The sequence below is a fragment of the Desmodus rotundus genome, chromosome 2 (assembly GCF_022682495.2).
Source record: "Desmodus rotundus isolate HL8 chromosome 2, HLdesRot8A.1, whole genome shotgun sequence".
NCBI lineage: Eukaryota > Metazoa > Chordata > Mammalia > Chiroptera > Phyllostomidae > Desmodus > Desmodus rotundus.
In genome coordinates, this window is record NC_071388.1 from 159502479 (window position 1) to 159519882 (window position 17404).

Genomic DNA, 17404 nt, shown 5'->3' on the forward strand with positions numbered 1-17404 from the left:
GGGAAGTTCTTCCAACTAGTACTGGGAATTTGAGGGCAGGGAAGAAGGGCCCCTGAGCTTCGTGGGTACCACTTTAAACAACGTATCCTTTTCTGTTGAGGGACTCCTCAGCCTCAGAACACCTGGAAACCAAGTTTTAAATTGCTGACACCAGTGTGACTTCTCCCACAAGCTCTCCTTTTCACCTGGGCACAGATCCCTGGGTGCTCTGGGCTAAGGCGGAGGTTCAGCTTTTTCATCTGCAAAAAGAAAACACCCATCTCGTAGGGTTGTTAGGAGGAGTAAATGAGATAATAGCGGTGAGCCGTAGGTTGTACAGCACTATCGAAGTTTGTGCTATTATTATTTTTGAAGGCCTAGAACAATTTATGCAGTTCTGTTCCCCAAGTATCTGACGGCCTGCCTTATAAGCGCTCTATAAACACTTGTGGAATGAATGAAGTCTGCTTTTGCACGTGGGCCCGGGTCTGCAAAAACACGCTGCTTAAGGCGACTAGAGCCGGCGCCTCACCAACACTTGACTTTTCTAACAGGTAGTAAACGCCTTTCTGGCTCTGCGCCGAAAGGCAACTACAGTTTACGTGCTTATTTCCAGGAGGAACCCCAGGAAGGCTCTGCTCGTCCCAGAGCTCGTTTGCTCGCCTCTCACGCCGCAGCTTCCGGGCCCGTTCAGGGGCGGCGGGAGCGGCCAGGGGTGGGCCCGGGAGGGCAGCGCCCCGAGGTACCGCAGCCGGGCCCGCGGGGAAGGTGCGGACTGCAGGCCGCGGCCGGCGCGCAAGGAGGGGCCAGAGGGGTGGGGAGGGGCGGGGCCGGCGTCCTCGTCACTTGATAAAACGCCTGCCTGCGAGTCTCCAGAGAACAACGGGCTCATTCAGCGGTGGGGAGCTGCCCGCGGAGGGGAGCGGCTGGGCAGAGAGCGCGACTTGTCCTCATCCCGGGGGTGGGGCCGGACGCAGTGGCGAGAGGAGACGAAGGCAGCCGCGGTAGCTGCAGCCTCGAACCCGGCCCCGAGCGCTAGGCGGCCGCCGCACCTCGCAGCTCCCTACTCGCTTCCCGGTGCGCCGGCCCTCCCATGGCGGCCGCGGGCCAGCTGTGGCTGTTCTACCTGTCCGCGTGGCTCCTGCCCCGGCTCGGCGCCGCCTTCAACTTGGACACCCGCGAGGACAATGTGATCCGGAAAACTGGGGACCCCGGGAGCCTCTTCGGCTTCTCGCTGGCCATGCACTGGCAGCTGCAGCCCGAGGAGAAGCGGCTGTGAGTTCCCCGACTTCTCCCACCCCCACCCGGCCGCTGGCCCTCCAGTTCCCGCCGGTTGGCCCTGCCCTGCCCCTCGGCTGCTCGCCCGGGACTCCGCCGGCCCGCGCGCTCGGCCCCGGCCCCGCCTGGCGCGGCGCCTTCCCACGTTCAGCCGGGGCAGGGGGCGAACCTGAGGGCCGACCCATGCAGACCGCCTCCTCGGTGCCAGGCGGGACTGTCCGTCCTGGGAGAGTTTACTTTTTTTTTTTTTTTAACAAAGTACTTTGCGGCGGTCCTTCCCTCCAGGCATGTTTGTTGGGAACCCGGCAGGTGGCACGCTTCGCTGAGCTTCACGTGTGTGTTGGGGGCGGGGGCGACGTGGGCTGTAGGGTCGCTGGTTGCTGCTGTGGGGTTACTGGGAGTGTTGCTCTAGGAAGATCCAGGCCTTTTCCAAACTCACGAAACACTCTGCCCGCAGACTCGCGCGCCCCGCAGAAGTTTTAGTCACTTTTCATCGTGTCTTGCGTGGCTCTCTCCGCAGCGCGGGCGCTTCTGTACGAGATACTTTTAACACCTTCTCCCTTGAAAAACCGAAAAGATGGAACTAAGCACCTGCTAGCAGGATTAGATCAGCAGAGAAGACAAACCCCTCTTAATGGTGTGCCCGTCCCCTGCCACTAGCCCACGGCTCAAAGCGCCCGGCGACACCCGCGACCCTTTGCGCCCCTGCATTGGCAGGCCCAGCCTAGGAGTGAAAGCGACATGTCCGATCTGGGCTGGTGCTTTGCAAGCCAGGTTTGGAAGTGACAAACCGCCCCCCGCCCTCCTGCCCCATAGCATAGCGGGGCTGTTCCCAGGAGAAAGTGGAGGCCAGCGCTCTTAATCTTTCTGTCTTAGATAGTGTTTGGTTCCCACATGATGAAACTATTTAGGTTGAGGGGGGGTATTGGGGAACTTAGTCGACTTAATCGCAGTGGGGCTGCATTCTTGATCTGTCCTGCCGAAAAATAAACTCACCAAAGTACCCCTCCTCCCCCAGGCCTTTAGTTGAATCGAGGTTCTTCCAGGACCAACAGCAGAGAAAGCAAAGTGCAGCCAGTCAAGAGAGGACTTTGTGTTTATGAGAGGTGATTGGGATTTTAGAGCTGGAGAAAACCCCATTGATTTCAGCAATTAAGAACTTTGCAATAGGTGAATATTGTGGGCTCCTGAATGTTAGGATTTTTTTTAAATAACACCTGCTAGTTAAGCAAAGGAATTAGTTGGGGGTGGGGAGGCTGCAGGCGGGTGGTCTGCTGGCTTGGCCAGCTGCTTGTACTCTGCTTTGAAAAGAATTGTTAATCTGTAAATCTGAAATGAAAGGTCATTTCTGTTAATGGATGATGGTTAGTGTCTCTGAATACTTAGGAGTGCCTAGATGTGCATCTACTCATATGGAGAATTTGAACTTGTTAGTGCAGAAATGAGTGGGCTAGCAGAGGGAATACACTCTCCTTGGCATTCTATCTCTGCACCAGATGCCGACTGGAGCTGATGGCTTCCTTTGAAATACTTGTTCAAGCAAACCTTGTGAGGGGGACGTACTGTGGCAAGAACATACCCTAGGGATGGAGATGTGCAAAATGTGGTTTTAGCCAGGAATCTCTGTTGCCACTAAGGTTAGCAGCATGCTTGCTAAAACTTGTTACTGTTGGTGGACTTCTCTGCTATTAGAGCTTCTGCAAATCCTCCCAAGGGTAAGATTAAGCCAGTGTTTGGGGTGTGATGCCTTCTAGAAATGCTGTTCTTGGGGGTTGACAGAGGGACCCATCAGACCCTCAGATACGGAGAGGCCCACTTTAAGAGGACTGGATGCAGTAACCACACTCTAGGGGCCCGTGGTTTATGTCAAATGCCACTCCCAACCCCCCTTCTCTTGGTAAAGTATTCTAGCTTCAGGATCAGCCTTGTCCTACTGGGATAACTAGCACACACGGCACACAGGCCATACCCACATCCGTTGTCGTCTTGGTCAGCCCAGGATGTGGCTGTAAATAACAGCCAGTGAGGTGTGGACCCCACTGGTCCAGGTTCCCAAACTCTGGGCTCTCTGGACAAGCTCAGCTGGAGTATTGCTGGTGAGAGACCTTGAGCTCAAATTCTCAGCCACTTAGTAGTTGTTTTACTTTCAGCCTTAGTTTCTTTATCTGTAAAATGTAGATATTACTGTTGAATTGCATGAAGATTAAGAGATAACATGCGAATTGCTTAATTTCTGATTGATGTGGGTGCTTGCTGATTAAGTGGTAGCCAGTTATAGTGATAAACGTAGAAGCAGTAATTAAATTCCTACTGTGTGCCAGCTACTGTGTACAGATGTTAAACATTCTGGGATTCTAAGAGTGCCGAAAGATAAAGCCAAAGGTTATTGTAGTGTGGGTAATGGATGTTTTAAACTCTTGGTCACATTTATGAAACCCATTTTCAAAGCAGTTTACCGTATTTTGCTGTGTAGAATGAACACTTTCTTTGCCCAAATTTTTGAGGGAAAAATAAGGGTGGGCATTATACATGGGTAGTACATCTATATAAATGTTATAAATTCTTTTACTAACACTTATGTGTTAAAAATGTAACTCTAGAAAGCAATAATGTTATCTGTATGTTCAAAAATAAATGCTAAAATTCATTTATAATACAAAAAACAAGTACCAAATGTAAATAAATAAATAATTGAATTAAAAAGTTAAATTGAAAGATTTTTTTTTTTCCTGAAAGTTTGGGCCCAAAACATGGGGACGCATTATACACAACAAAATATGATAACTTTAATCTCCATCATTTAGATTTACAACAAAAGAAAATTTAGCGAACAAGGGGCTTTCAGTTAGGAGAAGTAAAATAGCAAAGATGTGTGGGAATATCACATGAACGTACTTTTATAGAAACCACCATCGATTTTTCTGGGTTAAATTTTCTACGGTGCTTTAAGTATTTACTAATATCTTAAACTCTAGGTAAAATTTTATAATAGAATAATACTGAATTTGAGAGTCTTAAAACATTGTGTGTTCCTAAAACTTATAGGACTATAAAACTGACCTAGAGACTGTGAAACTTCACTCAGGTTTTTAGACTGTGTATTAAAGAAATTTCAGACTCCAAAAGATTGTGAGATGGATGGCTGAGTTCCTGAGGTCAAAGTGTCCGAAGGGCTTGGATGCCTCCATTTCTCTTAGGTAGTTGAGGTTGAGTCACACGCTGCGGCTCCCAACCCCCCAGCCCCCAGGTAGAAAGTACGGGATGATATCTGTGGGTATACCCATCTTGTGAGTCATCACTCTTGGCTGTTCTGGGAAGTGATGGCTTTATGTATGCTGTACAGCAGAACCTAGAGTGGGGAGAGCTGTAAGTAATATTCTTGTGGAATAATTCTGGATTTATCTCAGTTAGGGGAGGGGGGTTACTTTCTGATCACCAGTATCTTCTGGGCTCTCCAGGCGCACTGTGTGACTCTTCCGACTGTGGTATTTGTTCTTGGTTTTTGTCAGCATTGAATGCTCCCGCTTTAAAAATCATGGTTACTGAACTAGAGATCATCTAGTCCAACTGGCTCTCTTTGTAGATGAAGAGGCTGAAGTGGAAAGTTAAGAAATGCCTGAAGTCTCACAACTGCTTAAGCACCATCTTAAGACTCTGGATTTGAACTTGATCTTTCTGATTCTTGCTTATACCATCTCTAAAAGGAAAATTCAGAAATGGCCTTCAGACCTAGAGAAATTGGGCAGCATCTGCGTTTTGGAAATGCACTATGTTATGTTGATTTATTAAACTGCTTCCCACATAGGTCAAGGCTATCTATTTAAATATCTGTGCTTGGACTTTCTTCCTCTTGGCCCTTATTTCAACTGGCCTTGGATCCTCTTCTTCATCCCTCCTCCCTGGTCCGTCACCACGGCCCCCTTCTTTGATAAAAGCCCGTTGAGTAGTGACTGTAGCTAGCCAGGGACCAGAGTTGTCTTCAGGAAGTGCACCTGAGCACTTGCTTCCTTTCGTTCATTCAGAGGGCCATCGAGGGACTGTGTTCAGTCACCTAGAATCCTGGGAGTGGACAAAGAGCCAAAGTGGGCAGGGACACTTAGAGATCTTAGGACTCTGCAAGAAAGCAGAAACAAACAAGTTTAATTTTTACACGAAAAATTTTAAGTAATGACTTAGGATTGAGAAAAAAGGTCAGTCAGTACTCACATGGTATGAATAATTTATTGAGAAAATCAGGTTACATGCTCAATTCTCCATTATTGTAAAGAAGCCATTACTCTGTTTTTAGCTGCATAAATCTCTATTTTAGTATAACAATAATATTGATTTTAAGTTTTTGTAACCAAATAGTGCTGGAACTATGGCATATGGCACCCTTAGGACCTTGGCTCAACTTCTAAGCCCATGTTAAAAAACATAATCCTATCTCAAGAACCAGTGTAAATTTCTCTTTGAAAGTCTTTTTAGCCCAATCTACACTCAATTTCTTCTTTCTTTGAGTGTCTGTAGCAGTTAGTATCATGTGTCTGACATTTCTAACGGTTTTCTGCTTAACTGTTATGTACCGTTTTTTGAGGATGATCCAGTCTCTCCCAACTGGATTATAGGTTATGTGAGGGCAGGGGTCTTCTGTTCGTTTCCTTGCCTGAGGGCACCTAGCATATGCCTGGCAAATACTATAGAGTGGTATCACACACTCAATTTAACTTGTGAAACAACTCTTCCAGCTCAGGATGGAGAGAGAGAAAGAAATGCTTTTATTTAACCCTTTGACCTCCCGCTCAAAAGTAGCATTTGGTGGCTGCTGGCCCCAGGGAAAGGGAAGCTATAGCTGTAATGCAGAGAGACACCCAAGATGTTAATTCTTGGCTTGTGAGTTTTCAAGGGTCCAGGTCCAGCTAAGGGATTTTCTTCAGTGGTTGTTAATTATAGTTGACTTTTGCCTTAAAGGCAGATTTAGGAACTTAACCCCAGAAATACAGGCTGGCGTGCCCTGCAGGGGGACTCAGGATTTGCTGGTTGTTACAATGAGACTAGGTAGAAAAGGATGTCTGTAGAATAGAGCCTGAAAGGAATTGACAAGGGTGTGGGGGTCAAATGGGAGTAAACCTGTGAGGGCACTTGTGAATCATGACCAAAGCTTTAGTTAAGGACAGTGAAGGAACCTTGGGTGTATCTGTGTAACCCTTTAGGCGTGACGGTGGGGAAGCCGCTGACCCCTCCAGTGGGAGCTGTAGAATGGTGATGTGGGTGGACCCCGTGTTGGAACCACAGTTCCTACAGCCTCTCGGGGAGGTGGTCAAGATTTTGCCCTGCAGTAACAGGTACTGGGGCAGGGCCAGCCCTGCTGCTTGTCTTACTCTTCGGTGTTTGGGTGCAGTTTTAGAATCAAACGTGGCTGGTCATGAGGGCAAAAAATACAATTCTAGGGTCAGCCCAGATCTGTTGTGGTAGATGTGATTGGGTTCCATAGATGTGATCCAAGATTCCGTTCTTAGAGTTTTCTAGGTTTGAGCAAAATGAACAATCCTCTTTTTTTTTTTTTTAAATACAGAAGGCAGCATAATGTAGTGGACTCTTGAGCCAGAGTCCAGATCCCAGCTATAGTCTGGAGCTAGTTAGGATCAAGTCCTGCTCTGCCATGTACTGGCTGTGACACGGTGCAGGGTTCCTGCGGTTTCGCACCCAGTTCCAGTGTGCGAGGGTTTTCCCACTTACCACCAAACATTTCTCAGACACTAGCTGGGTGTTCTACAGTTTAACTAAATTCTGGAGATAGCATCAGATCCCACAGGTTAAGGGCTCATTCCTACAAGTCCACCTTTCCCCCACTTGAGCTATCGATGGTAAGTCCAGGTTATGTGATGGACCTGCTGCAGATTGGAGGTTACCACGCCCCCTCTCCTTGGGTTCAGTTAATTTGCTAGAGTGGCTCACGGAGCGCAGGAAGACATTTTACTTCCTAGATTACCAGTTTATTAAAATAATCTCAGGAATGGCCAGTTGGAGGAGAAGCATGGGGCAGGTGCACAGAGCTTCCGTGTCCTCTCTGAGCGTACTGCTCTCCCCCAATCTCCACGTGCTTACCAACCTGGAAGCTCTCCAGACGCCATCCTTTTGGGTTTTTACCGAGGCTTCTTTGCACAGACATCTTTGATTAAATCATTGACTATTGGCGTTTGAACTCAACCTCTAGCCCTTCTCCCCTCCCCGGAGGTCGGGTGTGGGGCAGAAAGTTCCAACCCTCTAATGAAGTGTGTGGCTCTCCTGGCAACCAGCCCCGCCCCCCCTTCTTAGATGCTTTCCTAAAGTCGACTCATTAACATAACAAAAGACCATTTAAATCACTTAGGAAATTCCAAAGGTTTTAGGAGTCCTATTACAGGCATAAAGACCAAATATATATTTATTATAAATCATAATACCGGTATATTCTTACAGGTCGATGCCTAACTTCTCTGGGCCTCTCTTTCCTCAGCTGTAAGTGGATGATGATTGTACCTTTAGCTAGTCCTGGCCCAGAGTAAGCACTCGGTGTTTGTGGAGTAAGTGTGGAAACTGAGGCTGTAAGAGGTGCAGTGGTTGTCAGTCCACATCTGCCATGTTTCCTGGCCTGTGTGGTGTGCAGATTTTCACCCTTTAGCAGATTATTCTTTGTTACACTAGCACTGAGAATTGCGAACTGCGATCTCTAGAAACTAAATTAAGAGGCTACTTGTTAATTAGGCCTGAACGGGGACAGGTAGATAAGCTCTTCACCAGTGTTGGTCTCTGTGAGCCCGGTGGTCACCTAATCCCTCTCTCTCTTCTGTTTAGATAAGCAAGACAACTCTAACTCAGTTTACCTATTCCGAGCTGAGCATGCTTGCAGAGTGACATTTTCACAGGCCACAGTGTAGCAGCAGACCCTCCCCACTTCACACACACACACACACACACACACACACACACACACACACACACACACACATTGCAGTGCTGCATACTGCTATCACTTCATCTATTCCCAAATTGGCAAAAAGACTTTAGAAAACTTAAGTGCCTAAAACCAATGACATGCTAAGGAAGACTGTTCTGAATTAGGGGGAGTGGGGAGAGAGCCACCGAAGCAACTGTGGAAGGCAGATGCGAGAGCCCTGGAGCCGCGGACGTCTGCCCGCCTGTTTATTTGCCAACTGGCTAGGTACATTTCACATGTCATACGATCCAAAGATTACTTTTTTTGGAACGCCATTTCAGATACAGTATAAGAAAAACCTCTTAGAGAAGTAGGCTTTCTAAGCCTGGGGGTATAGAAGTGAAAATAAACTTCGGAATAATTTGAAAGGGGCGCCTCGGTTAGTGATGGGACGAATACACGAAGCCCAGGATACCTGTTTACCCACACCTGTGCTTGCTCGAGTGCTGATGCTGGTGTCACTGCAGTCACCTCATTTTGGAGAGGACACTCCCTTACGCTGGGGTTGTTTGAACCGTGTGTGAGGTACAAGTGATGATAAACATTTCAGATCCAGAGCATAGGAAGCTGCCGGAGCGTGGGTCCCCTGAGCCGGCGGGCCGTCTTCTGGCCGAGTCAGAACCCTGCTCTTCTGGACCTGCAGCCGCCGTGGCGCAATGGTCCCCGTCTCGTCCAACAAAGCAGCTAGAGGAAGTGACGTTAACTAGAGGCAGGATCCTCCTGGAAGCGTGTCAGGGCCAGGGGTGCAGAGTGGTTGTCCCCTAGTGTGGGCGGCCCATTTGGCAGCACTGGGAATTTGAAGGTTTGCCTTCTCGCTGAGGTGAGAAGGTCCGCCTGGGTCCCTTTCCTACCGAATTGTCGGCTGATGGCCTGACCTGCCCCCTCCCCACCCCCCACAGCAGGGTAGTTCTCTTTGTCCTTTGAGAACAAAGGTGTTTTGAAGTTGTGAAATGGAAATGTTTAGAAATCTCTAAGGCTCTGGAGAGATTGAAGATATATGGGAAAAGATACTTAAAATAACTGGGGTGAATGTATTGATTATGGCTTAAGGAATCCAGCTTTGCTGTGACTCAAATAAACCTAAGTGTTTTCAAACAAGGGAGAGCTTAAAGAGGCTCAGGTGGGGTCAGGCGGATGTGCAGAGACAGGATTCTAGGAAAACATGTTTGCCACGGAGGCCTGGTGCTGTGGCTGCGAGTGAGACTGGGCTTAGGTGCTAACGTCGGACAGTACTCAGGGAAAACTGAGCTGGCTGTGAGGGCTCAGAGGAACTCACAAGTGCAAACGAGATGGATCTGGACACCATTGGGCCTTCTAAGAGGCTCACAGGCAGAGGGCCGGGGGAAGACTAAAGGAGAGGCCTGCTGAGTTCAATGCTGTGAAGCTTGAGGAAAGATTTGGGAAGCCAGCTGGAGAAGTGTTTTAAGGCTCAGAACATGGTAAAAAGCCATTTCAGGTACCGTATTAGATCAGCCAGTTTAGAGGAAAAGTACTTTGTAAGGCTTGTATTATATTTCAGAAGTGCCCATGTCAGTTACAGAAATTAACTGAGGAGGGTATGAGAATGTGGAGAGGCACCCTGGGGACCCCTCACTCGGGGACCCCAGGAGGTTAGTGCTGACAGACAGTGAACCCCCAAACTTAGCAGCTTCACAAGCCAGAAGCCATCTGAGAAGGTTTTTCGTTATTAGAGAATAAGAAATTGGTCTTCCGTAAACTCATTTATTTCCCTCTGTGTATATATGTATAAATGTATACTTTATATTTCAACCTAAGGAAATAAGGATTTTTATTCTCACTGGATTATGAGGAACAAGTAAAAACTTGGAGGGAAATGTACTCTGGACCTGCTAGAGAAGCCATAACCAGCTTTTTGGGGTTTTCCTATAGAAGTTGTTAGTTCAACAGGTATTCGTTGATTATTTACTGTGTATTAGGCATCGTTCTATGCCGGGGATACAGCAGCAAACAAAATAGGTAAAATCCCTGTTTAAGTTCTGGTGGGTAGACAGACAAGATAAATGGGGTATTGTATTAGATGGTAATAAGTGATACAGAGGAAAATAAAGTGGAGAAGGGGAGTAGGGAGAGGAACTGGGGTGGGAAGTGGTTGGCAATAAGTCCATCAGGGAAGGCTTCACTGAGAAGGTGAAGGTGCGAGTTGTGTCCATATAGGGCGGAAGAGCATTCCTGGCAGCAAAAATAGCCAGTGCAAAGGCCCTGAGGCAGAGGTATGTCGGGCATGGTCAGGAAACAACGGAGGCCAATAGTCTCCTGGGAGGCAAGTTGTGTAGGGCCTTAGGGTAACTGACAGACTTTGGCTTTTCCTCTTGAATGAGAGATGGGAAGCCATTGGAGTGTTCTGAGAAGAGTATGACATGTTCTGACTTAGATCTTAAATAGATTTCTCTAGCTGCTAGATTATTGCAAATAGACTGTACGAGGGCAAGTGTAGATGCAGTGATACTAGTTAGGAGGCTTCTGTCATGATAGACGAGGGACAATGGTGGTTTGGCCCGAGTGGTGGCAGTGACCATAGTGAGGAGTGGTTGGACTCTGGACGTATTTTGCGGGTAGAGTCAGCAGGGTTTCCTATGGACTAGATGTTAAGAGAGACAGTAGAGAAGGACATCGGCAGTGTTTCTGACGAGGAGCCGGAAGGATGACGCTGTGAGTGAGGTAAGGGTTCAGGGAGCACCAGAGAGGAATAGATACTGGAGTACGACCAGGAGTTTGACTTCAGACGTGTTGGGTTAGAGACGTCTGGACACCCAGGTGGAGCTGCCAAGTAGGCAGATGAATTTCCCCTGAAGCTCAGGTGAAAAGGTTGGGATTGGAGATAAAAAAATCATGGAGTCATTGGCTTCCAGGTTGCACCTGGAGTGCGGGACTCAACAATGGGTAAGATGCCAAGCTGTGAGGGAGGACTGAGCTTCGGGCACTTGGAGCGGAAGGAGCTGAGGGGAGTGGCCGCTAAGGTGGGAGAACTAGGAGGTGAGCTGTCCTGGATGTACTTTAGGACTGGTGGCCCCTCAGCTATGTCACATGACCCTGAGAACTGGTGCCTGCCACAGCACTGTGGGGGCCGTCGGTGGCCCTCCCAGAGCACTGGCCGAGGAGGACTGGCTGCAAGGCCTGTTTGGAGTGGGTTGGTGAGAGAGTGAAGAGGGTTTGGAGACAAAGAATAGGAACTCTGGATTTTGCTGAGGAGAACGAGCGCTAAGGGGGAAATGGAGTTGAGGGGAAATTTCATCTTTTTGTTTTGAAAGATGGTAAAATGTTACAGTGAGCTGGTAGGTTGGGGTGGACTCAGTAGAGAAGGAAAAGTGGATGCGGGAGACGGGGGAGCTGGTGTGATGTCTGCGAGCAGGTGGAGGGTGGGCCCAGTTACCACATCACAGAGGGGCACCCATGCGGGCAGGTGGAAGGCTGGGGGTTTTTCCTGGTTGCTTCTAGCTCCTCCGTGAATAACAACAGATCATTAGTTCTAAGCTACTCGATACTTGTGTGGAAGTTTGCCTTGTAGGAGTAAGAACTCCGTTCTAGAATTGGAGGGATGTGGGGATTGAATCCCAGCTTCTTCACATTCTATGGATTTGACCTTGGGCACGTTACTTGTCCTCATCAATAAAACGGAGATGCTAACAGCACCAACCCCGTAGGTTGCGTAGGTTAGATGTGAGTGGAGTGCGTAGCACAGTGCCCGCCGCACCCAATGAACATCAGCCTCTACTGGCCTGGGTGCCTTAACGTAAAATATGAGTATAATGCCCTCATTCTGGGGGGGGCGTTTTTCATAGTTATCCTGTCTTTACAGCCTGGGGGACAGCAGCCCTTTGGGGGTCAGGTGAAAGGTGCAGTGGGCCCGTGGGTGGGGCTACAACCAGAGCTGGGCAGGTCACAGGTGGATGGACACTGTAACGTGGTCTTGAAGAGAGGGAGGGGAAAGGTGGGACTTGGAGGAAGCAAGAGAAAATGGCAACACATCAAAAGCCTCCCAAGGATCTCCAGTTCCTTAAGTTATATTGGCGCTCTGGAGAACCCTAACTTTTTATTTTGTTAAATTCTTACAAGGCTCGTTTGTTAGATGTTGAAGGAACATTTCCCATGTAGGCATGTGTGCGGTTCCAGAACCTGGTCCTGTCTTGGATGGCATGGTGTCTGTGTGTCCTCTGGGCTGGGTGGACACCAGGGCGTGGACAGGTGGTACAGTGCTGTGCGGTGTGGAAGTGAGCTGGGGGCGGGCAGGGGCCCCAGGCCCTGTCTCCTGCCAGGCTGGTGGGTGGGGGCTGTGATCCTGGCGGGCACATCCCATGGCTCACTTCACGCACTGAGTAAAATGACACGTGGGCTCTAAAGCACTGCCCATTTCCAGTCTCTTCTCTCACAGTGAGTGCAGTGCAGGCTGAGGAGGTAGCCTGAGGTTAATCCGAATCCGAAAGGGAACGGCATATCCGTGAAGTTATGCAAGAAGGTGAATAATCAGGGCTTCAGCATCTGTTGCCTGGGGTGTGCCACAAATTAAATATTGAACATCTTCAGGAGGTGCCATGCTGGTGGGTTATTTTTTAAGTTATCTCATTACAGTGTAGAATGAAATGGGTGAATTTTTAATATAAAACAGGAGGCTTTAAAGACATTTGAAGCTTGGTGGTTGCTTCGGGCTATGCCCCCTGCCCCACCCCCGCCGTACACATTCACCTTCTGTGCTTTTGTGAAAATAGTTGAGAAGCACTGATCAGCCCAACCTTTTCTCTGTAGAGGGACAGCTGAAACCCGTAAAAGTCAAGTGACAGCTAGGTTGTGGCGATGTGGGCCCCAAAACCCAGCTGCCTGCTCACGCAGTCCACCTCAGGCTGTGCCACCCACGCCTCCCTTTTGGTGAAGCAGCCTATTGGAATTGAACCAGTGCTGTACAGTCTTGCTCATAATAGGACAGTGTGTTACCTTTTTCAGCATTTTCCCATGTAGTGGCCGACTGTAGTGATAGCAGGCACACAGCCACTGTTGCCCTTTCCCTCCTGATAATTGGGGGCACGTCAAGTGACCATCGTGCTTTTCCAGCTGAGGCTCAGAATTCTCCGGGTCAGCACTAGTTCACCCCTGTCCATGTGTGGGAGTTTGCATGGGGGAGACACCTGTTCGCCCTCATGGCCTGGCCAAGCCCCCTGCTGAGGGAAGGCACTCAGAACTGTCTTCCTGATGGATGACGTCCCTGTGCGCTTGTGAGCCTCTTGGGAGCAAGGCTGGTAACTTCTCCGGTTCTGGTCAAACCTAACAGAAGGAAAGGGTACCAGCAAGTATTTTGTTGAGTTCTTTGAGTTGATAAAATTCTCCAACTGCAGTGAAGACTCTTAGAGAACAGGAAGTGGTATGACAGTTTTTTTTAGAATGATCCTTCAGCCCTGGTGGTGGTGGTGGTTCTCTTCCCCCTCCCACTGTGGTAACATGCACGTAACAAAAAACTTGTCCATTTCTAAATGTTTGGTTCAGTGGTGTTAAAACACACTCACATGCCTGCTTATACCCTGGCACTTCTTATACTTGCTCCAAAGTGCCCAGAAATCAAGCACTTTAATGTGGCCCCATATTATGAGGCCACTGAATGTAGAATTGTGCCAAATCATGTCATCTGATGTGATATTCTAAAGTAGGTCAGTGAAAACATAATTAAAATTTTACATATTTTATGGTAGAAATTTAAAATTCCATCTCATGGAGGCCCTGGCTGAGTAACTCAGTTGGTTAGAGTAAGGTTGCGGGTTGGATCCCAGGTCAGGGCACATACAAGAAGCAACCAATGAATGCTCACATCAGTGGAACAACAGATTGATACCTCTCTCACCCCTCCCCCTCCCTCCCCACTCTCTCTGTCTCTGAAATTGGTCAATAAAAAGTAAACAAAATTTCACCTCACAGCTCAGTGTGTGTTTCCTAGTTTGGTAAAGGACTGTTTCTGGGTACCTGGCCCTCTGTGCCCCTCCAGGGATCCTCGTGCTCACCTCTCCAGAAACCAGAATACGCTGAGTCCACACGTATCATTGTCGACAGACTCTTGGAGGTGTGGGGGAACAACCTGTGATGAAACCAGTGTTACCATAGGCTAGTTGATAGAAACAAGAGTGAAGTCCCTATGGCATTATAAGAAAATGACATGATTTGAGGACCTGCTGTAATTTGTCTTAGATTTTTAACTGGTTAAAGAGAAAACTGCAGCAGATAAAAGGCCTGGCCGTGTTCATTTATTTCGTATGACTTGCTACTCCTCTTACCTAACTCTTCGCTGCTCTAAAACGAAACAGCGAACCCAGCGGCACATGGAGTTCAGGTTGAGGCTAAGGTTTGATATGACATTTGCGGGTCGAAGTTCGAAAGGAAGTGTGTTTGTTCAGGGAATACCAGATTAGACTAACAGCTGTCCCCGGTGGTCAGGCCATCTTTAGCTTGTCTTGCAAATACTTTCCTCTTTCACGCTCCAGCCCTCCCACCCCGCCCCCACCTTCCTTCAGAGCCACGTTAATCTGTCACCTAGGAGCAGCTTTTTCTTCCCCTGTTCCTTACCTCTTTGGTTTCTACTGACTGTGTTGTTCAGCTCCTGTTGAGTTGAGCTTAATACTCTCGTCATTCTGAAGTTTTCATTATGAAATTTCTAATGAGCTATTTGGGAGCTGTCCAAAAAAGAAAGCTTCCGGACAGGTCTCAACTGTGGGCCTTGTGAAGGCAGCATTTGGGGCGGATTTATCTGTTGGATATTTTGCCCAGAGCTTTCACGTGGAGCTCAACATGCATCATTTCCTCAAAGATGGAACAAAAGTGTGCTGTAAAAGAAACCTAAACCGCATGCTCAGGCCGTTGGTGTCTTCATCAGTACAAAAGTGGTGGCAGTGCGAGTATTATTGGTGATGCTCTTGCGGGTTTCTTTTCAACCGCCTGCAGAAGTTAGGAGAGAACCAAGGAGATGACCTAGAGTCAGGAGTCGGTGGCCTAGGATTTGTTTTGGGTCACGCAGCCGACATGACAGAGCTGCGCCTACATTGCCCCTCCCCTTGTGTCCAGAGGTTTTTCTAGTTTCCCACTTGAATGCCTGTCCTCCACCGCGACTGCCCACCCCCAAGCAAGGGTCTGTTTTTATAAATGTCACCAGAAGCTTAAGTCCCACCAAACCTGTCTGAAACTCTTTCCTCAGAGAGAGCTGCCGTCCTGAGTTCCCGAGATAAGTGTTTCTCCGTGAGGAACGGGCCTGCGTTTGCCTTTGACCACAAGTCCTAAAGCAGGTGTGCGTTCACACCTGGATCCCCATGTGCTCTGTTCCTGGTTCCCTCCACGCCACTCAGGTTTTAGATTAGAGGAAAGATGAGGTCAAGTGCCTGACTCAGGCCATGACTCAGTCCAGCTCCTTCCGGGAACAAGTGGCTGCTGCAGGGCGTTTGGGCAGTGAGCACAGCATCCAAGACGGAGGCATCGGAACCCCGCAGCAGGGTATAAACGGCACTGACTGTGCTTTAGCTCTGCAGCCTCTGAACTGGACAGATTCAGTCCCTTCTGAAGGAGGATAGGAGGGGTGAGCACCGTGTGTTGCTGGTTTGCTGTAACCGAGGTGTTCCCCTGCGTGTTGTCGGTGCCTTGGGCTTTCACAGTGAAGGAGAGCGCTCTTCCCTCTGATGTCATTGCATTTCATTCCGTACTTCTCTTGACTGTGGTGGAGAGCTGGTCTGCCTCTTCAGCGTGGGTTTCCTTTCTGCGATATTTTCCAGCCTCTGCCCTCCACGTGCGCTTTACTGCAGTGCCCAGGTGGCCAGCACAGCGCACAGAAGGTCTGGGTTCATCCGCGTCTTTATTGGCGTGTGGTTGTGCCTCTTGAACGGGCTATAAAAATCAGTCTTGGACTTGGCCTCCTGCGACTGCCTGCATAAAGACGGCGTGTGCGAGCTTGTCTCGTGCGATCAGGAGGGTTCCTTCATGACTTCTGGGCACTGTTTTAACCTCCATGGCGATCTCTGTCATTTTCTCTGCAACACCTTCAACGACCCATTGTCCACTGACCAATGGCATTTTAAAAATTATACTTTTTTGATTTGGTGATAGTCATGTGGTACAGCTATAAAAACTACAAAAAGGTGTGGAATGAAAATCACCCTCCCACCCCTGGTCTGTAGTCACCCTGCTCTTCCTGGAGGCGACCATTGTTTTGCCAGTTTGGCGCGACTCCTCACCAGTACCCGTACGTTCGTAGGCGAACACATACACCCGCATTTCTCACATGCGTGGTCGTGTGCCACGTGTATTCTTCTGCACCTTGCCTTTTCTTCCCTTGGCATGTTTTAGTGCTTGTTTGATGTTGTACGTAAAGAGCTTCCTTCATGTTTTGAATGTCTGCACGGTGCTCAGTTTTAAGAATGAGTCACAATTTATTTGACGAGTGTGGGTATTCAGGTACCTTCTCACCCTGTGCTGTTAAAAGCAGGCCTGCAGTGAGGGGCTTCGCACCCCCCCCTCACTGGGGGCACAGGACCGATTCCCAGTGCGGGCTTCCTGGCGCGGTTGTAACGGTTGGTGGTGGCTGATTCGGGGGAAGTGGCTGGCTGCTCTTCATGACTTCCTGTCACAAACTCTGTCCTGCCGTCCGATGTCACAGGATACTCTACCAGTGGGGTTGCTGGAATCTTTTCAACAACTGGAGTTGACAGTTTTACGTCCAAGCTGTTGCATTCCTGACGGCTTCGGCATTTGCGCCTCGCATGTACCTGTGCTTGTTAGTGCGCTTGTTAAAATTGGAATGGCTTGTTGGAGTGTGTCTGCCGAACACCAGTGACAGCACAGGCGGTGCTTAAGCACCACACTAGTGCTCATGAGGCTGTCTGGCAGGGTTCCATTTGATCCTTGCAACGTGGTGTGAGAAACTTCAGGTAGAGCTGTCGCACCGAGAAGCCATGCAGATGACACCCCGCCATTAAGGGTACAGCTGGCACTTGAACCCACCGAGTGAGTCTTCTTGTGATGCCCTCAGTAACTGATTGTGGTTTTGGCCCGCCCGTCTGTTACGGGCAGGTAAGATGGGCGCTATCTGGAGACAGTACCTGCTACAAACACGTTCCCTATCATCCCGATGGGGGCAGGCGCAGGCAGGCAGGGTGTGCATGCCAGCGAAGCGGTGCTAGCGGTTAAACTATGGAAACACCTGTGCTTGGT

The 17404-nt window shown here is 48.9% G+C and overlaps 1 protein-coding gene across 3 annotated transcripts in view; it reads left to right on the plus strand.

Moving 5' to 3' along the window:
• Positions 1-856: 856 nt before the first annotated feature.
• Positions 857-17404, plus strand: part of ITGA6 (integrin subunit alpha 6) — a 67921-nt gene continuing 51373 nt past the window's right edge. For all 3 annotated transcript variants that reach the window (XM_045196241.2, XM_024561566.4, XM_024561567.3), the window contains exon 1: positions 857-1254. In XM_045196241.2, coding sequence (XP_045052176.2) covers positions 1073-1254 — 182 coding nt within the window. In that variant the 5' untranslated portion in view covers positions 857-1072. The remainder of the gene's footprint in view (positions 1255-17404) is intronic.